Genomic DNA, 21627 nt, shown 5'->3' with positions numbered 1-21627 from the left:
TGGTAGTTTACATAAATTAAGCTCTGTGAACTCTCAAAAGATTAAAATGCAGAAGAATTACATCGAATTACAATAACAGTTCAAAAGATGAATGTAAAAGAAAATTGACTGAAAAACATTATTTTGTGCTCTACTTATCTATCCTTGAATCATATTTACCACTTTCTGCCTGTATCGGTGTGCTGTACACCAAATATTTATGTTATCCGGGATCCTTGCAATTTCCCTACCCCATAGAAGTTCAGGTTAAGGAATAGGGTCGAGGTTAAGGTTAGGGGTTATGGTTAGGGTTAGGGTTTAGGGTAGGGACGTCCCAAGGATCCCGGAAATCCCTGAACATACCAAATATAACTCTACATTGTTTTTATTTGTCAAGTCCTGAAAGAAAGGGTTTGCTGAAACTGTTAATTGAATTTGAAGTTTACAAGTTAACTTTGGATGAATTTCAGTCATATGAGCTGAAATAAAAAACAATGAATTGAGGATGATTGCTCTTACAACCAAAAAAAATGTCTCCTAATCAGACCCATGTTCAAATTTGGGTTATTTCATTAACTTTCAAAGACATTTCGAAGTAAGTATTTACTTGAAAATACATGTAGTTGAATATCGAAATGTATTTGGAAATACACTTGGAAAGCATTTTTCTGCATTTGAAATGATTGAAATATAAAAATATTTAAATACTCTACGCATTTGAACCCACTTTCTGTTTGTTCCTAGGGTATTTGCAAGAATGTGTTTGGAAACAATATTTGAAAATTGTTTTCAGATAGTAGGCTATTTGTAGGAAATGTTAAAAGAGGTAGTGAATTTTGACCACAACTCATATTCACACATAAAATAAGTATTTAAAATATAAATACGCATGTATTTGTACCCAGGTCTGCTCCTGATAATTCCATACATTGCAATGTAATATTTAGTTCCCAAAGTGTCACAGTACTCTATGAGGAACTGACATTTGTTTGAATTTAGATATTAATCATTTGAACTAACCAAGAACATGTAAATATAACGGTATAATGTTTCGTTCTTTGAATCTGTGCTATTGTCTAAAATGTAGGTTCAGGTCTCTCTCTCTTTCTCTCTCTCTCTCTATCATATTTTAAACAACTTGTAGAAAATACACTTTATGACACTGTGACCATCCTGTGTCACTTTACTTGGACTAAGAAAATACACTTTGACACTGTCAAGAAGCATTATGACCATCATAATCATATACGCCAGATAGGCCTGTCACGTACATGCCCTTATATCAGTCATCTGTCAAAAAGAAGGTGTCTTGTCCTGCTTCTGCTCTTGCATTCATCCCAGTCATCAGAAACAGAGTATTGGGGTAAGTGCATGTCTGATATCAATTTGTGTGCAATTACAATGATAATTTAATATAGTCAATTTTTTTAAATACTGTTGACACGTAGGCTATGGTGTAATGGAATGTTTTGCCTTGTGTGGTAGGTTTTGTGGGTTTTGAAACTCTTATGTGTCATAACCACCCATAAAATATCGTAATATATGTCACAACAGGTCTAACATATGTAACAGTGTTATGAGCATATTATGACAGGTTATGACAAGTTATGTCAGCTGTTATGACATAGTATGACATGATTATGACCGTGTCATAACGTGTTATGACACTAGGTGTCAAGTAAAGTGGTACCGCATATTCATATATTTCCCCTTTCTGTAATACACGATTTCCAGTGTTTTGTTTGTGATACTCGAGTTGATGGTCACTTGCCTCGATGCTGTATGTTATGGATTAAACTCACATCTGTTGATAGTGTTTGATGCCAGACTGGAGATACAAGGACCGAGGACACACTGATTATTATTGTATTGTCTGAACACTGTGATTCTGTAGCAATGTCACTTACTTTTGTTTGGACTTCCCACAAGCCTCTGGGGCTGATGTTTACAGAACAGTTGTCTGCTGATTAGGATATAAGGCCAGTTAGACATTTTCTCTGGTTGATAGATTTTTTGTTGCCTTTTGTTGCCTTTATCTATGACTGTTTTGACTGTTTTGTTCACCTGTAAATTCTTCTTACGAGTACCATCCACTTATACTCCTCTACTTTTCTCATCAGCACTTCAATTCCACCACTCAAATGACAGCCCAGTCTTCAAAGACAGTTCTGTCGCTGGACTCTGAGGCGGTGTTCTCACTCAAAGATGGCATCAACTTTAAGAGGAGCCCAGATGATGGCAAGTGCTACATCATATACAAAGAAAATGGAGAGCTGAAAGCCTGCAAGAACCAATGCAAACACCAAGGAGGCCTGTTCATCAAAGACATAGAGGACTTAGATGGAAGGTAAGTAGACTTAAAGGGGAAGTTCAGGACTCTACAACTAAAGATAGCTGGAGTTTGTAGCGGCTGTTTAGAGAATACCGAACCATGGATTACAGTTTCTCCTGGCCCATAGACGACTTTCAGGCTGAGGAACCATCTAACATCAAGTTGTAAAATCCTGAACTTCCACTTTAATACCGAGGCTTAGATATAACATATCTATTCAATGGGACTGAAAGGTTTTTCTGATACAGGACGGTCCGATGTACAAAACACTACTGGAAGCTGAACGTCTCAACTATGCAGTATGTGAACCCTCCCGACAGCTTCACACAGGATGAGCTGGGTAAGTTGAGCTGCCATTTTCTCAAACTGAAAGGTTATTGAATGGCTTTTGAATTAGTCTGTCATTTTAGGTCATATGTAAGGGTATGTCTAATCTTTTGTGTTCTCTGACAACTTGTGTATATTTGTAGACATTGTGTGAACCTGATCATCAAATCAAATGTTATGTCACATGCTTCGTAAACAGCAGATGTAGACTAACAGTGAAATGCTTACTTACTGGCCTTCCCAGCAATACAGAGAGAAAGAGACATAATAGAAAGATAATAACAGGAGGAATAAATCCTCAATGAGTAACGATAACTTGGCTATGTAACGTTACACGCGGTACCAGTACAGAGTCGATGTGGAGCGGTATGAGGTAATTGAGGTAGATATGTTCATATAGGTGAGATAAAGTGACTAGGCAACAGGATAGATAATAAACAGTAACAGCAGCGTAGGTGATGAGTCAAAAGAGTTAGTCCAAAAAGGGTCAATGCAGATAGTCCAGGTAGCTATTGGCTAACTAACTATTTAGCAGTCTTATGACGTGGAGGTAGAAGCTGTTCAGCGTCCTGTTAGTTGAGTGCCCAGCTCCAGCTGTCCATTCCTTTGGCCGTCTAAAAATGACATGAGGAACATAATGTAAATAATAAGTCAGATGTTTAATATGTCTATATGTACAGTTGAAGTCAGAGGTTTACATACACTTAGGTTGGAGTAACTAGAACTTGTTTTTCAACCATCCACACATTTCTTGTTAACAAACTATAGTTTTGGCAAGTCAATTAGGATATCTACTTTGTGCATGACACAAGTAATCTTTCCAACAATTACTTACAGACAGATTATTTCACTTATAATTCACTGCATCACAATTCCAGTGGGTCAGAAGTTTACATACACTAAGTTGACTGTGCCTTTAAAGAGCTTGGAAAATTCCATAAAATGATGTCATGGCTTTAGAATCTTCTGATAGGCTAATGGACATCATTTGAGTCAATTGGAGGTGCACCTGTGGATGTGTTTCAAGGCCTACCTTCAAACTCAGTGCCTTGTTGCTTGACATCATGGGGAAATCAAAAGAAATCAGCCAAGACCTCCAAAACAAATGTGTAGACCTCCACAAGTCAGGTTCATCCTTGGGAGCAATTTCCAAACGCCTGAAGGTACCATGTTCATCTGTACAAACAATAGTACGCAAGTATAAACACCATGGGACCACGCAGCCGTCATACTGTTCAGGAAAATTATCTATATCCACAGTAAAACGAGTCCTATATCGACATAACCTGAAAGGCCGCTCAGCAAGGAAGAAGCCACTGCTCCAAAACCGCCCAAAAAAGCCAGACTACGGTTTGCAACTGCACATGGGGACAAAGATCGTACTTTTTGGAGAAATGTCCTCTGGTCTGATGAAACAATAATAGAACTGTTTGGCCATAATGACCATTGTTATGTTTGGAGGAAAAGGGGGGAGGCTTGCAAGCCGAAGAACACCTTCCCAACTGTGAAGCACGGGTGGCAGCATCATGTTGTGGGGGTGCTTTGCTGCAGGAGGGACTGGTGCACTTCACAAATAGATGGCATCATGAGGAGAGAAAATTATGTGGATATATTGAAGCAACATCTCAAGACATCAGTCAGGATGTTAAAGCTTGGTCGCAAATGGGTCTTCCAAATGGACAATGACCCCAAGCATACTTCCAAAGTTGTGGCAAATTGGCTTAAGGACAACAAAGTCAAGGTATTGGAGTTGCCATCACAAAGCCCTGAAAGCAGAACTGAAAAAGCGTGTGCGAGCAAGGAGGCCTACAAACCTGACTCAGTTACACCAACTGTGTCAGGAGAAATGGGCCAAAATTCACCCAACTTATTGTGGGAAGCTTGTGGAAGGCTATCCCGAAACATTTGACCCAAGTTAAATAATTTAAAGGCAATGCTACCAAATACTAATTGAGTGTATGTAAACGTCTGACCCACTGGGAATGTGATGAAAGAAATTAAAGCTGAAATAAATCATTCTCTCTACTATTATTGTGACATTTCACATTCATATAATAAAGTGGTGATCCTAACTGACCTAAAACAGGGAATTTTTACTGGGATTATGTCACGTTCTAACCTTAGTTTTGCTGTTATGTCTTTGTTTTAGTATGGTCAGGGCGTGAGTTGGGTGGGTAGTCTATTTTCCTTTTTCTATGTTATTCTGTTTCTATGTGTTTGGCCTAATATGGTTCTCAATCAGAGGCAGGTGTCAGACGTTGTCTCTGATTGGGAGCCATATTTAGGTAGCCTGATTATCATTGTGTGTTGTGGGTGATTGTTCCTGTGTCTGTGTTTTCACCATACGGGACTGTTTCGTTTTCGTTCGTTCACTTTTTTGTTCAGTGTTCTATTTCTTTATTAAAATATGGACACTTACCACGCTGCGCATTGGTCCTCCGATCCTTCTTACTACTCCTCCTCAGAAGAGGAGGAAGACGAGCGTTACAGAATCACCCACCACAACCGGACCAAGCAGCGTGGCACCCAGGAGCAGCGGGTTCAGGACTCCTGGACTTGGGAGGAGATACTAGACGGTAAGGGACCCTGGGCACAGGCTGGGGAATATCACCGCCCCAAGGAAGAACTGGAGGCAGCGAAAGCTGAGCGGCGGCGGTATGAGGTAAGGCAGCGCAACAGGCACGAGAGGCAGCCCCCCCAAAAAAAGAAATTTGCGGGGAGCACACGGGGAGATTGGCGGAGTCAGGTGATATATCTGAGCCAACCCCCCGTGCTCACCGGAAGAAGCGCAGTACTGGTCAGGCACCGTGTTATGCGGTCAAGCGCACGGTGTCGCCAGTATGCGCTCATAGCCCGGTGGGCTATAGGCCAGCCCCCCGCAAGTGCCATGCGAGTGTGGGCATCCAGCCAGGGCGTATTGTGCCGGCCCAGCGTGTTTGGTCTCCGGTACGCCGTTTCGGCCCAGGGTACCCTGCGCCGGCTCTGCGTGCTGTGTCTCCGGGGCGCTGGGAGGGTGCAGTGCGTCCTATGCCTGCGCTCCGCCCATGCCGGGCGAATGTGGGCATTGAGCCTAAGGGAGAGGTGCGTGTGGTATGCACCAGATCTCCAGTACTCACCCACAGCCCGGTTCAACCTGTGCCTGCACTCTGGAGGGTCCGGGCTAAAGTGGTCATCCAGCCTGGAGGAGTGGTGCCAAGGCTGCGCACCAGAGCTCCAGTGCTCCCCCACAGCCCGGTCCTTCCGGTGCCTCCTCCAAGCACCAGGCCTCCTGTAGGTCTCCCCAGCCTGGTGGGTCCTGTGGCAGCCCCACGCACCAGGCTGTCTCTCCGTCTCCTCCCTCCAGGTTCTCCCGTCTGTCCTGAGCTGCCAGAGCCGTCCGTCTGTCCTGAGCTGCCAGAGCCGTCCGTCTGTCCTGAGCTGCCAGAGCCGCCCGTCTGTCCTGAGCTGCCAGAGCCGCCCGTCTGTCCTGAGCTGCCAGAGCCGCCCGTCTGTCCTGAGCTTCCAGAGCCGCCCGTCTGTCCTGAGCTGCCAGAGCCGCCCGTCTGTCCTGAGCTGCCTGTCTGTCAGGAGCTGCCAGAGCTGCCCGTCAGTCAGGAGCTGCCAGAGCCGCGCGTCAGTCAGGAGCTGCCAGAGCCGCGCGTCAGTCAGGAGCTGCCAGAGCCGCCCGTCAGTCAGGAGCTGCCAGAGCCACCCTTCACTCCGGCGTTGCTAGAGTCTCCCGTCTATTCGGGGCCCGCTGTTAGGGTCCCCAATCCGGGGTCGGTGGCGAGGGTCGCCGCTCCAAAGGTGCCACATAAGTGGGCCAAGACTATGGTGGAGTGGGGTCCACGTCCCGCACCAGAGCCGCCACCGCGGTGAAATGCCCACCCAGACCTTCCCCTATAGGTTCAGGTTTTGCGGCCGGAGTCCGCACCTTTTGGGGGGGGGGGGGGGGGTACTGTCATGTTCTGACCTTAGTTCCTTTTTTATGTCTTTATTTTAGTTTGGTCAGGGCGTGAGTTGGGGTGGGCATTCTATGTTGTTATTCTATGTTTTGTTCTGTGTGTTATATTTCTATGTGTTTGGCCTAGTATGGTTCTCAGAGGCAGGTGTCGATCGTTGTCTCTGATTGAGAATCATACTTAGGTAGCCTGTTTTCCCACTATGGGTTGTGGGTAGTTAATTTCTGTGTTTCACCATACAGAACTGTTTCGTTTTTTTGTTCGTGTTTTTGTTATTTTGTTCTGTGTTCATTTGATTTATTAAAAATCTAATTATGGACACTTACCACGCTGCACATTGGTCTGACTTTTCCTACTCCTCCTCAGACGAAGAGGAGAATCGTTACAATAAGTAAAGGCCTTTCAAAAAGAGGCTGTCATGATTGACTGTGACACATATTTAACACGTATTGCTTGTTACAGAAGACTACTGTTGTACATTTAATATCCATTCATCCCTGTTACACCTTGATTTGTTGGCTCTCTATGACTGTACATAGTGTGAAATGCGGTTTCCCTAAAGTTATTACCCCCTAAACCTGAATCTGAAATTAACTTTATGATCTTTTCTTAACCGGTTGTAATCTACCTGTTTCAAAATCCCCCCGGTGTACATGCACCGAACATCCATAGGCTGGAGCCACCTGGAAGCTCGGTGCATGTACAAATAAAAAAGAGAACAAAATAGGAATCTCGACAGTGTGGTGGGCTGAGAATCATTATTTAGATGGCTGTTTTATTGTTGTTAAAAGCTTGAAATGTACACACTGAGAAGGGACCTTGTTTCTAACACTCCGGTAGAGACACACACACACACACACATACACATACACACACACACACACACAAGCCCCCTCCCAGACATTCCTGTTTCATAGACAACAACCCTAAGGGCATTAAAATAGGGGGGGGGGGGGGGGGGTCATACTCTTTGAAATGTTAAAACACATCCCCCCCAGTTCAAAGAGGTCCCTAGACGTCAATCATCATGACAATTTCAAAGGCATTATATACATATTTTCGCACTCGCTCTAAGGCGTGAGAACAGCAACAGGATAACCACGTGATCCCTTCCCGCCAGGATGTCCTGACCGGATGCCCAAATATGGGCATGCACACGTCATCATGACATAGGGTCATAAATCAAACATTTGACGTGCGCCGTCTACTTTATTCTCTCTGTAACTGAACAATGCTGTGCCACTGTCCCCTATACAGGTGGTGCTGGCAACAAGGGTGACACCTGGTCCTGCCGTGGCTGTGACATTGTTCTCTGAAGTCTCTCTCCCTGGCTCTTTCCCTTTCACCACTCTCACTGACTCACAGTTTGTCTCCTAGAAAAGAAATAAGGTGTTTGCCGTACTCATAACTACCGGTACCCAAAACTACACAATTAGTCACAACAGCAATACAATTGCCTTAAACAAATCTTAGTTCAGTCACCAGTTTAAGTTGAGAGTGGGGGTGTCCATGCATTTTCCAATTATGTCCCTATTTTACAAAAAATAATTTTGAGAACCTTTCATAATGTTGCCAAACAAAGACTCAACAAACTTACCTGAGACTCCCTGTCTCTGCCAGTCTGTCCCTGCATATCTGTCCCCAACTCTGCTGTCTGTGTGCCATCTGTTGCCTGCTCTGCCTATTGACATCATTGTGAAACATTTCCATTAGCATTTCACTTCTTTCTTATGAACATTTTATCAACTAGTCTTTGAGATATTAGGCTACTAGGGTTCTTACTTTGCGTTTTGGTGTACTGAAAAATACTCTGATCTTTTTTATTTTTTCTGCCATTTTTCTACCTGGCTGGCTGGCTACACACACACACAGTGTGTAGGTTATTTACAGTAGGAGATGGGCTTCTATCATCTTATCTTCTATCATTCTATATGTGTTTCGATCTAAAAGGTAGTGTTAGGATTTATGTTTATGCACTATAGCCTGTTAGCATATTGTTTGAAGATGAATATTGTTTTGTTACACACACACACAAACAATACAGATGGGTGTGTGTGTGTAGGTGTGTAAGGACTGACCAACACAGGCCATAAAAGCTGTGGTCAGTCTGGAGAGGGGAGGGGTGCATCACTCTAGGCCAACCAGGGAGGTTGAGAGACTGTTCAGTACCATATTAGGAATTGTTTGGGTGAAGAATCAAGGGGAGACACAAGACGGAGCTACTCTACCCAGCAACCAGATGTGGACAAAGAAAAGCGCCAAGGGGCTTGGACAAGTTCGGGTGCCCCCAAAGGCGGAGCAAGAGTCCGCGCTCAGCCTCTACTGTGATAGGCCAACAGGCGCGTTGGAACTACGTCATCACAGTATAAGAACAGCTGTTTACGTACTTCCTGCCAGTTCCCTGTTTACCCTGCGCGGTGATACAGCGAACCCGTATATACGAAAATTGCATTTGCCATTCATTGTTTGCGGTAATTAAACATAATTAAAGAAAGTTAGCAGACCTTGCTTTTTATTTATCCTGACACCGGATGTGTTACACGCAGCGTTCACAGTAGCTAGCAAATGTGAAACGGATTGCAGTGACAAGAGTTGACAGCTGTATGAGTTCACCATTTACACAACATATGCTGCAACCTTTCGTAATTTTAATATAGTTTGTTTCATATTGGCTGGCTTCCAACAATAGCTGAATTTGCAAAGCTAGCGAGCACCAATTCCGTTTCTGTGGTGTTTGCTAAAATCTTTGCTACCTGGTTAAATAAAGGTGAAATAAAATAAAAAACTTCACTAGCGACAATTTAGCTTTTGCAACGAGACCATTAAATATATTTAAGACAATGGTAGAAGAGAGTGTAGTTCTGTTCTGTTCAGTTTGGACTTCAGTTTATCGCTAACCTTATCACAGGAACTTTGAAGCACTACAGCTGCATGCTGATCTTGGAATAAACTGACGATAGCAAAGATTCCATCTTTGACGACGCCACATAAATGGAATAGGTACTAGCTAGCTTGATGGTTAGTGTTTGCTTTAGTTTGCGTGCTAGCTCTGCAAATTCAGCTAGTGTGTGTGTGTGTGAACCCTGCCAACATAAAAAAAAACATTGCAATGGCCGATTGACTAGATAAACCTCATGTCAGTTACGTGCATTGAGTGCCTTTCACACAGTAGATACGAACCCTCTTTTACCTTGCCAGCTAAGGAACTGGCAGTGGATCAAACCATTGTGAGGAAAAGGGCGGTGGTCGCAATCTTTTGAAACTTAAAAACGCGCTATTAAGTGTCTATAATCAGCATAAGTGCATTCATTGCGTATTATTAATAATATTGAAATTACATAGTTATGTTTACAAATATATTGGGTCGGACAAATCATATTTTTCCCAGGATGGGGGGGTCATGTCCCCCCCGTCCCCCCTGGGATTTCCGCCTATGAGTGACTGGATTACAGACATAATGGAGCCCTTCACATGGTTTCACAGATGATTCACATATTACCAGACATGTAAAAGACTAGCCTGACCTCCCCTCTCTGGGCCCCAAGTGACTTTTCCCTAAAGAGAAAGGAAAATTCAACTGCCAACAGTATAGTTCAAAAGAAGACATTCTAATGACAAGCATAAAGATATCTAAAACATCTTATTTATATATGTTACCTAACTAATTCTGATTCAGCCACGACAACCTCTTTTCTTTCGAGTGGATTTCCTGAGGCAAACACTTGTTTCTTCTTGTTAAGCACCAACAATTTGTTCACTGCTCAATGCAAATGCACAAAGAAAGACTCATCTGGGTCTAAACTTCAAATTCCAAAGTGTCAAGTCAACATAACAGTCTGCACAAGGTAATGCTCTTTATTATTTATGCTTCTCTCTTAATATTTGCTATGTTGTGACTATTAAGATCTGTACATTGTTTAAAGATGACAGGCAAAAGTTGTTTAACAGATAAATACATTATAATATTGAATTTCATTTATTTCGCTACAAACATATACAGCGAGATGTACATTGTATTCCCAGAGGATAGCACTTAATAGCATTAAAACATTTAGCTAATTTATATATTTTGCTCATGGTAGTTTACATAAATTAAGCTCTGTGAACTCTCAAAAGATTAAAATGCAGAAGAATTACATCGAATTACAATAACAGTTCAAAAGATGAATGTAAAAGAAAATTGACTGAAAAACATTATTTTGTGCTCTACTTATCTATCCTTGAATCATATTTACCACTTTCTGCCTGTATCGGTGTGCTGTACACCAAATATTTATGTTATCCGGGATCCTTGCAATTTCCCTACCCCATAGAAGTTCAGGTTAAGGAATAGGGTCGAGGTTAAGGTTAGGGGTTATGGTTAGGGTTAGGGTTTAGGGTAGGGACGTCCCAAGGATCCCGGAAATCCCTGAACATACCAAATATAACTCTACATTGTTTTTATTTGTCAAGTCCTGAAAGAAAGGGTTTGCTGAAACTGTTAATTGAATTTGAAGTTTACAAGTTAACTTTGGATGAATTTCAGTCATATGAGCTGAAATAAAAAACAATGAATTGAGGATGATTGCTCTTACAACCAAAAAAAATGTCTCCTAATCAGACCCATGTTCAAATTTGGGTTATTTCATTAACTTTCAAAGACATTTCGAAGTAAGTATTTACTTGAAAATACATGTAGTTGAATATCGAAATGTATTTGGAAATACACTTGGAAAGCATTTTTCTGCATTTGAAATGATTGAAATATAAAAATATTTAAATACTCTACGCATTTGAACCCACTTTCTGTTTGTTCCTAGGGTATTTGCAAGAATGTGTTTGGAAACAATATTTGAAAATTGTTTTCAGATAGTAGGCTATTTGTAGGAAATGTTAAAAGAGGTAGTGAATTTTGACCACAACTCATATTCACACATAAAATAAGTATTTAAAATATAAATACGCATGTATTTGTACCCAGGTCTGCTCCTGATAATTCCATACATTGCAATGTAATATTTAGTTCCCAAAGTGTCACAGTACTCTATGAGGAACTGACATTTGTTTGAATTTAGATATTAATCATTTGAACTAACCAAGAACATGTAAATATAACGGTATAATGTTTCGTTCTTTGAATCTGTGCTATTGTCTAAAATGTAGGTTCAGGTCTCTCTCTCTTTCTCTCTCTCTCTCTATCATATTTTAAACAACTTGTAGAAAATACACTTTATGACACTGTGACCATCCTGTGTCACTTTACTTGGACTAAGAAAATACACTTTGACACTGTCAAGAAGCATTATGACCATCATAATCATATACGCCAGATAGGCCTGTCACGTACATGCCCTTATATCAGTCATCTGTCAAAAAGAAGGTGTCTTGTCCTGCTTCTGCTCTTGCATTCATCCCAGTCATCAGAAACAGAGTATTGGGGTAAGTGCATGTCTGATATCAATTTGTGTGCAATTACAATGATAATTTAATATAGTCAATTTTTTTAAATACTGTTGACACGTAGGCTATGGTGTAATGGAATGTTTTGCCTTGTGTGGTAGGTTTTGTGGGTTTTGAAACTCTTATGTGTCATAACCACCCATAAAATATCGTAATATATGTCACAACAGGTCTAACATATGTAACAGTGTTATGAGCATATTATGACAGGTTATGACAAGTTATGTCAGCTGTTATGACATAGTATGACATGATTATGACCGTGTCATAACGTGTTATGACACTAGGTGTCAAGTAAAGTGGTACCGCATATTCATATATTTCCCCTTTCTGTAATACACGATTTCCAGTGTTTTGTTTGTGATACTCGAGTTGATGGTCACTTGCCTCGATGCTGTATGTTATGGATTAAACTCACATCTGTTGATAGTGTTTGATGCCAGACTGGAGATACAAGGACCGAGGACACACTGATTATTATTGTATTGTCTGAACACTGTGATTCTGTAGCAATGTCACTTACTTTTGTTTGGACTTCCCACAAGCCTCTGGGGCTGATGTTTACAGAACAGTTGTCTGCTGATTAGGATATAAGGCCAGTTAGACATTTTCTCTGGTTGATAGATTTTTTGTTGCCTTTTGTTGCCTTTATCTATGACTGTTTTGACTGTTTTGTTCACCTGTAAATTCTTCTTACGAGTACCATCCACTTATACTCCTCTACTTTTCTCATCAGCACTTCAATTCCACCACTCAAATGACAGCCCAGTCTTCAAAGACAGTTCTGTCGCTGGACTCTGAGGCGGTGTTCTCACTCAAAGATGGCATCAACTTTAAGAGGAGCCCAGATGATGGCAAGTGCTACATCATATACAAAGAAAATGGAGAGCTGAAAGCCTGCAAGAACCAATGCAAACACCAAGGAGGCCTGTTCATCAAAGACATAGAGGACTTAGATGGAAGGTAAGTAGACTTAAAGGGGAAGTTCAGGACTCTACAACTAAAGATAGCTGGAGTTTGTAGCGGCTGTTTAGAGAATACCGAACCATGGATTACAGTTTCTCCTGGCCCATAGACGACTTTCAGGCTGAGGAACCATCTAACATCAAGTTGTAAAATCCTGAACTTCCACTTTAATACCGAGGCTTAGATATAACATATCTATTCAATGGGACTGAAAGGTTTTTCTGATACAGGACGGTCCGATGTACAAAACACTACTGGAAGCTGAACGTCTCAACTATGCAGTATGTGAACCCTCCCGACAGCTTCACACAGGATGAGCTGGGTAAGTTGAGCTGCCATTTTCTCAAACTGAAAGGTTATTGAATGGCTTTTGAATTAGTCTGTCATTTTAGGTCATATGTAAGGGTATGTCTAATCTTTTGTGTTCTCTGACAACTTGTGTATATTTGTAGACATTGTGTGAACCTGATCATCAAATCAAATGTTATGTCACATGCTTCGTAAACAGCAGATGTAGACTAACAGTGAAATGCTTACTTACGGGCCCTTCGCAACAATGCAGAGTGAAAGAAAGAGAAATAATAGAAAAATAATAACACAAGGAATAAATCCTCAATGAGTAACGATAACTTGGCTATGTAACGTTACACGCGGTACCAGTACAGAGTCGATGTGGAGCGGTATGAGGTAATTGAGGTAGATATGTTCATATAGGTGAGATAAAGTGACTAGGCAACAGGATAGATAATAAACAGTAACAGCAGCGTAGGTGATGAGTCAAAAGAGTTAGTCCAAAAAGGGTCAATGCAGATAGTCCAGGTAGCTATTGGCTAACTAACTATTTAGCAGTCTTATGACGTGGAGGTAGAAGCTGTTCAGCGTCCTGTTAGTTGAGTGCCCAGCTCCAGCTGTCCATTCCTTTGGCCGTCTAAAAATGACATGAGGAACATAATGTAAATAATAAGTCAGATGTTTAATATGTCTATATGTACAGTTGAAGTCAGAGGTTTACATACACTTAGGTTGGAGTAACTAGAACTTGTTTTTCAACCATCCACACATTTCTTGTTAACAAACTATAGTTTTGGCAAGTCAATTAGGATATCTACTTTGTGCATGACACAAGTAATCTTTCCAACAATTACTTACAGACAGATTATTTCACTTATAATTCACTGCATCACAATTCCAGTGGGTCAGAAGTTTACATACACTAAGTTGACTGTGCCTTTAAAGAGCTTGGAAAATTCCATAAAATGATGTCATGGCTTTAGAATCTTCTGATAGGCTAATGGACATCATTTGAGTCAATTGGAGGTGCACCTGTGGATGTGTTTCAAGGCCTACCTTCAAACTCAGTGCCTTGTTGCTTGACATCATGGGGAAATCAAAAGAAATCAGCCAAGACCTCCAAAACAAATGTGTAGACCTCCACAAGTCAGGTTCATCCTTGGGAGCAATTTCCAAACGCCTGAAGGTACCATGTTCATCTGTACAAACAATAGTACGCAAGTATAAACACCATGGGACCACGCAGCCGTCATACTGTTCAGGAAAATTATCTATATCCACAGTAAAACGAGTCCTATATCGACATAACCTGAAAGGCCGCTCAGCAAGGAAGAAGCCACTGCTCCAAAACCGCCCAAAAAAGCCAGACTACGGTTTGCAACTGCACATGGGGACAAAGATCGTACTTTTTGGAGAAATGTCCTCTGGTCTGATGAAACAATAATAGAACTGTTTGGCCATAATGACCATTGTTATGTTTGGAGGAAAAGGGGGGAGGCTTGCAAGCCGAAGAACACCTTCCCAACTGTGAAGCACGGGTGGCAGCATCATGTTGTGGGGGTGCTTTGCTGCAGGAGGGACTGGTGCACTTCACAAATAGATGGCATCATGAGGAGAGAAAATTATGTGGATATATTGAAGCAACATCTCAAGACATCAGTCAGGATGTTAAAGCTTGGTCGCAAATGGGTCTTCCAAATGGACAATGACCCCAAGCATACTTCCAAAGTTGTGGCAAATTGGCTTAAGGACAACAAAGTCAAGGTATTGGAGTTGCCATCACAAAGCCCTGAAAGCAGAACTGAAAAAGCGTGTGCGAGCAAGGAGGCCTACAAACCTGACTCAGTTACACCAACTGTGTCAGGAGAAATGGGCCAAAATTCACCCAACTTATTGTGGGAAGCTTGTGGAAGGCTATCCCGAAACATTTGACCCAAGTTAAATAATTTAAAGGCAATGCTACCAAATACTAATTGAGTGTATGTAAACGTCTGACCCACTGGGAATGTGATGAAAGAAATTAAAGCTGAAATAAATCATTCTCTCTACTATTATTGTGACATTTCACATTCATATAATAAAGTGGTGATCCTAACTGACCTAAAACAGGGAATTTTTACTGGGATTATGTCACGTTCTAACCTTAGTTTTGCTGTTATGTCTTTGTTTTAGTATGGTCAGGGCGTGAGTTGGGTGGGTAGTCTATTTTCCTTTTTCTATGTTATTCTGTTTCTATGTGTTTGGCCTAATATGGTTCTCAATCAGAGGCAGGTGTCAGACGTTGTCTCTGATTGGGAGCCATATTTAGGTAGCCTGATTATCATTGTGTGTTGTGGGTGATTGTTCCTGTGTCTGTGTTTTCACCATACGGGACTGTTTCGTTTTCGTTCGTTCACTTTTTTGTTCAGTGTTCTATTTCTTTATTAAAATATGGACACTTACCACGCTGCGCATTGGTCCTCCGATCCTTCTTACTACTCCTCCTCAGAAGAGGAGGAAGACGAGCGTTACAGAATCACCCACCACAACCGGACCAAGCAGCGTGGCACCCAGGAGCAGCGGGTTCAGGACTCCTGGACTTGGGAGGAGATACTAGACGGTAAGGGACCCTGGGCACAGGCTGGGGAATATCACCGCCCCAAGGAAGAACTGGAGGCAGCGAAAGCTGAGCGGCGGCGGTATGAGGTAAGGCAGCGCAACAGGCACGAGAGGCAGCCCCCCCAAAAAAAGAAATTTGCGGGGAGCACACGGGGAGATTGGCGGAGTCAGGTGATATATCTGAGCCAACCCCCCGTGCTCACCGGAAGAAGCGCAGTACTGGTCAGGCACCGTGTTATGCGGTCAAGCGCACGGTGTCGCCAGTATGCGCTCATAGCCCGGTGGGCTATAGGCCAGCCCCCCGCAAGTGCCATGCGAGTGTGGGCATCCAGCCAGGGCGTATTGTGCCGGCCCAGCGTGTTTGGTCTCCGGTACGCCGTTTCGGCCCAGGGTACCCTGCGCCGGCTCTGCGTGCTGTGTCTCCGGGGCGCTGGGAGGGTGCAGTGCGTCCTATGCCTGCGCTCCGCCCATGCCGGGCGAATGTGGGCATTGAGCCTAAGGGAGAGGTGCGTGTGGTATGCACCAGATCTCCAGTACTCACCCACAGCCCGGTTCAACCTGTGCCTGCACTCTGGAGGGTCCGGGCTAAAGTGGTCATCCAGCCTGGAGGAGTGGTGCCAAGGCTGCGCACCAGAGCTCCAGTGCTCCCCCACAGCCCGGTCCTTCCGGTGCCTCCTCCAAGCACCAGGCCTCCTGTAGGTCTCCCCAGCCTGGTGGGTCCTGTGGCAGCCCCACGCACCAGGCTGTCTCTCCGTCTCCTCCCTCCAGGTTCTCCCGTCTGTCCTGAGCTGCCAGAGCCGTCCGTCTGTCCTGAGCTGCCAGAGCCGTCCGTCTGTCCTGAGCTGCCAGAGCCGCCCGTCTGTCCTGAGCTGCCAGAGCCGCCCGTCTGTCCTGAGCTGCCAGAGCCGCCCGTCTGTCCTGAGCTTCCAGAGCCGCCCGTCTGTCCTGAGCTGCCAGAGCCGCCCGTCTGTCCTGAGCTGCCTGTCTGTCAGGAGCTGCCAGAGCTGCCCGTCAGTCAGGAGCTGCCAGAGCCGCGCGTCAGTCAGGAGCTGCCAGAGCCGCGCGTCAGTCAGGAGCTGCCAGAGCCGCCCGTCAGTCAGGAGCTGCCAGAGCCACCCTTCACTCCGGCGTTGCTAGAGTCTCCCGTCTATTCGGGGCCCGCTGTTAGGGTCCCCAATCCGGGGTCGGTGGCGAGGGTCGCCGCTCCAAAGGTGCCACATAAGTGGGCCAAGACTATGGTGGAGTGGGGTCCACGTCCCGCACCAGAGCCGCCACCGCGGTGAAATGCCCACCCAGACCTTCCCCTATAGGTTCAGGTTTTGCGGCCGGAGTCCGCACCTTTTGGGGGGGGGGGGGGGGGTACTGTCATGTTCTGACCTTAGTTCCTTTTTTATGTCTTTATTTTAGTTTGGTCAGGGCGTGAGTTGGGGTGGGCATTCTATGTTGTTATTCTATGTTTTGTTCTGTGTGTTATATTTCTATGTGTTTGGCCTAGTATGGTTCTCAGAGGCAGGTGTCGATCGTTGTCTCTGATTGAGAATCATACTTAGGTAGCCTGTTTTCCCACTATGGGTTGTGGGTAGTTAATTTCTGTGTTTCACCATACAGAACTGTTTCGTTTTTTTGTTCGTGTTTTTGTTATTTTGTTCTGTGTTCATTTGATTTATTAAAAATCTAATTATGGACACTTACCACGCTGCACATTGGTCTGACTTTTCCTACTCCTCCTCAGACGAAGAGGAGAATCGTTACAATAAGTAAAGGCCTTTCAAAAAGAGGCTGTCATGATTGACTGTGACACATATTTAACACGTATTGCTTGTTACAGAAGACTACTGTTGTACATTTAATATCCATTCATCCCTGTTACACCTTGATTTGTTGGCTCTCTATGACTGTACATAGTGTGAAATGCGGTTTCCCTAAAGTTATTACCCCCTAAACCTGAATCTGAAATTAACTTTATGATCTTTTCTTAACCGGTTGTAATCTACCTGTTTCAAAATCCCCCCGGTGTACATGCACCGAACATCCATAGGCTGGAGCCACCTGGAAGCTCGGTGCATGTACAAATAAAAAAGAGAACAAAATAGGAATCTCGACAGTGTGGTGGGCTGAGAATCATTATTTAGATGGCTGTTTTATTGTTGTTAAAAGCTTGAAATGTACACACTGAGAAGGGACCTTGTTTCTAACACTCCGGTAGAGACACACACACACACACACATACACATACACACACACACACACACAAGCCCCCTCCCAGACATTCCTGTTTCATAGACAACAACCCTAAGGGCATTAAAATAGGGGGGGGGGGGGGGGGGGTCATACTCTTTGAAATGTTAAAACACATCCCCCCCAGTTCAAAGAGGTCCCTAGACGTCAATCATCATGACAATTTCAAAGGCATTATATACATATTTTCGCACTCGCTCTAAGGCGTGAGAACAGCAACAGGATAACCACGTGATCCCTTCCCGCCAGGATGTCCTGACCGGATGCCCAAATATGGGCATGCACACGTCATCATGACATAGGGTCATAAATCAAACATTTGACGTGCGCCGTCTACTTTATTCTCTCTGTAACTGAACAATGCTGTGCCACTGTCCCCTATACAGGTGGTGCTGGCAACAAGGGTGACACCTGGTCCTGCCGTGGCTGTGACATTGTTCTCTGAAGTCTCTCTCCCTGGCTCTTTCCCTTTCACCACTCTCACTGACTCACAGTTTGTCTCCTAGAAAAGAAATAAGGTGTTTGCCGTACTCATAACTACCGGTACCCAAAACTACACAATTAGTCACAACAGCAATACAATTGCCTTAAACAAATCTTAGTTCAGTCACCAGTTTAAGTTGAGAGTGGGGGTGTCCATGCATTTTCCAATTATGTCCCTATTTTACAAAAAATAATTTTGAGAACCTTTCATAATGTTGCCAAACAAAGACTCAACAAACTTACCTGAGACTCCCTGTCTCTGCCAGTCTGTCCCTGCATATCTGTCCCCAACTCTGCTGTCTGTGTGCCATCTGTTGCCTGCTCTGCCTATTGACATCATTGTGAAACATTTCCATTAGCATTTCACTTCTTTCTTATGAACATTTTATCAACTAGTCTTTGAGATATTAGGCTACTAGGGTTCTTACTTTGCGTTTTGGTGTACTGAAAAATACTCTGATCTTTTTTATTTTTTCTGCCATTTTTCTACCTGGCTGGCTGGCTACACACACACACAGTGTGTAGGTTATTTACAGTAGGAGATGGGCTTCTATCATCTTATCTTCTATCATTCTATATGTGTTTCGATCTAAAAGGTAGTGTTAGGATTTATGTTTATGCACTATAGCCTGTTAGCATATTGTTTGAAGATGAATATTGTTTTGTTACACACACACACAAACAATACAGATGGGTGTGTGTGTGTAGGTGTGTAAGGACTGACCAACACAGGCCATAAAAGCTGTGGTCAGTCTGGAGAGGGGAGGGGTGCATCACTCTAGGCCAACCAGGGAGGTTGAGAGACTGTTCAGTACCATATTAGGAATTGTTTGGGTGAAGAATCAAGGGGAGACACAAGACGGAGCTACTCTACCCAGCAACCAGATGTGGACAAAGAAAAGCGCCAAGGGGCTTGGACAAGTTCGGGTGCCCCCAAAGGCGGAGCAAGAGTCCGCGCTCAGCCTCTACTGTGATAGGCCAACAGGCGCGTTGGAACTACGTCATCACAGTATAAGAACAGCTGTTTACGTACTTCCTGCCAGTTCCCTGTTTACCCTGCGCGGTGATACAGCGAACCCGTATATACGAAAATTGCATTTGCCATTCATTGTTTGCGGTAATTAAACATAATTAAAGAAAGTTAGCAGACCTTGCTTTTTATTTATCCTGACACCGGATGTGTTACACGCAGCGTTCACAGTAGCTAGCAAATGTGAAACGGATTGCAGTGACAAGAGTTGACAGCTGTATGAGATCACCATTTACACAACATATGCTGCAACCTTTCGTAATTTTAATATAGTTTGTTTCATATTGGCTGGCTTCCAACAATAGCTGAATTTGCAAAGCTAGCGAGCACCAATTCCGTTTCTGTGGTGTTTGCTAAAATCTTTGCTACCTGGTTAAATAAAGGTGAAATAAAATAAAAAACTTCACTAGCGACAATTTAGCTTTTGCAACGAGACCATTAAATATATTTAAGACAATGGTAGAAGAGAGTGTAGTTCTGTTCTGTAGTTTGGACTTCAGTTTATCGCTAACCTTATCACAGGAACTTTGAAGCACTACAGCTGCATGCTGATCTTGGAATAAACTGACGATAGCAAAGATTCCATCTTTGACGACGCCACATAAATGGAATAGGTACTAGCTAGCTTGATGGTTAGTGTTTGCTTTAGTTTGCATGCTAGCTCTGCAAATTCAGCTAGTGTGTGTGTATGTGTGAACCCTGCCAACATAAAAAAAAAACATTGCAATGGCCGATTGACTAGATAAACCTCATGTCAGTTACGTGCATTGAGTGCCTTTCACACAGTAGATACGAACCCTCTTTTACCTTGCCAGCTAAGGAACTGGCAGTGGATCAAACCATTGTGAGGAAAAGGGCGGTGGTCGCAATCTTTTGAAACTTAAAAACGCGCTATTAAGTGTCTATAATCAGCATAAGTGCATTCATTGCGTATTATTAATAATATTGAAATTACATAGTTATGTTTACAAATATATTGGGTCGGACAAATCATATTTTTCCCAGGATGGGGGGGTCATGTCCCCCCCGTCCCCCCTGGGATTTCCGCCTATGAGTGACTGGATTACAGACATAATGGAGCCCTTCACATGGTTTCACAGATGATTCACATATTACATTTATATTACATTTTACATTTAAGTCATTTAGCAGACGCTCTTATCCAGAGCGACTTACAAATTGGAAAGTTCATACATATTCATCCTGGTCCCCCCGTGGGGAATGAACCCACAACCCTGGCGTTGCAAGCGCCATGCTCTACGAACTGAGCCACACGGGACCATGTAAAAGACTGTAAAAGACTAGCCTGACCTCCCCTCTCTGGGCCCCAAGTGACTTTTCCCTAAAGAGAAAGGAAAATTCAACTGCCAACAGTATAGTTCAAAAGAAGACATTCTAATGACAAGCATAAAGATATCTAAAACATCTTATTTATATATGTTACCTAACTAATTCTGATTCAGCCACGACAACCTCTTTTCTTTCGAGTGGATTTCCTGAGGCAAACACTTGTTTCTTCTTGTTAAGCACCAACAATTCGTTCACTGCTCAATGCAAATGCACAAAGAAAGACTCATCTGGGTCTAAACTTCAAATTCCAAAGTGTCAAGTCAACATAACAGTCTGCACAAGGTAATGCTCTTTAGTATTTATGCTTCTCTCTTAATATTTGCTATGTTGTGACTATTAAGATCTGTACATTGTTTAAAGATGACAGGCAAAAGTTGTTTAACAGATAAATACATTATAATATTGAATTTCATTTATTTCGCTACAAACATATACAGCGAGATGTACATTGTATTCCCAGAGGATAGCACTTAATAGCATTAAAACATTTAGCTAATTTATATATTTTGCTCATGGTAGTTTACATAAATTAAGCTCTGTGAACTCTCAAAAGATTAAAATGCAGAAGAATTACATCGAATTACAATAACAGTTCAAAAGATGAATGTAAAAGAAAATTGACTGAAAAACATTATTTTGTGCTTTACTTATCT

At 42.9% G+C, this 21627-nt stretch overlaps 2 protein-coding genes across 2 annotated transcripts; both read left to right on the top strand.

Annotated features, from left to right (window-relative positions):
- Positions 1-1157: 1157 nt before the first annotated feature.
- On the top strand, positions 1158-9073 carry LOC139533755 (cytidine monophosphate-N-acetylneuraminic acid hydroxylase-like). The gene is made up of 3 exons (XM_071332097.1): positions 1158-2326; positions 2560-2651; positions 7837-9073. Exons 1-3 carry the CDS (start codon positions 2121-2123, stop codon positions 7893-7895), a joined length of 357 nt encoding a protein of 118 aa, XP_071188198.1. The 5' UTR covers positions 1158-2120; the 3' UTR covers positions 7896-9073.
- A 2739-nt stretch (positions 9074-11812) lies between these two features.
- On the top strand, positions 11813-19734 carry LOC139533754 (cytidine monophosphate-N-acetylneuraminic acid hydroxylase-like). The gene is made up of 3 exons (XM_071332095.1): positions 11813-12981; positions 13215-13306; positions 18498-19734. Exons 1-3 carry the CDS (start codon positions 12776-12778, stop codon positions 18554-18556), a joined length of 357 nt encoding a protein of 118 aa, XP_071188196.1. The 5' UTR covers positions 11813-12775; the 3' UTR covers positions 18557-19734.
- The last annotated feature ends 1893 nt before the right edge of the window (positions 19735-21627 follow it).

Source organism: Salvelinus alpinus, chromosome 11 (assembly GCF_045679555.1).
Source record: "Salvelinus alpinus chromosome 11, SLU_Salpinus.1, whole genome shotgun sequence".
NCBI classification, from domain to species: domain Eukaryota; kingdom Metazoa; phylum Chordata; class Actinopteri; order Salmoniformes; family Salmonidae; genus Salvelinus; species Salvelinus alpinus.
The sequence above is the reverse complement of the archived record's forward strand: the minus strand, read 5'-3'. Positions and strand labels throughout refer to the sequence as shown.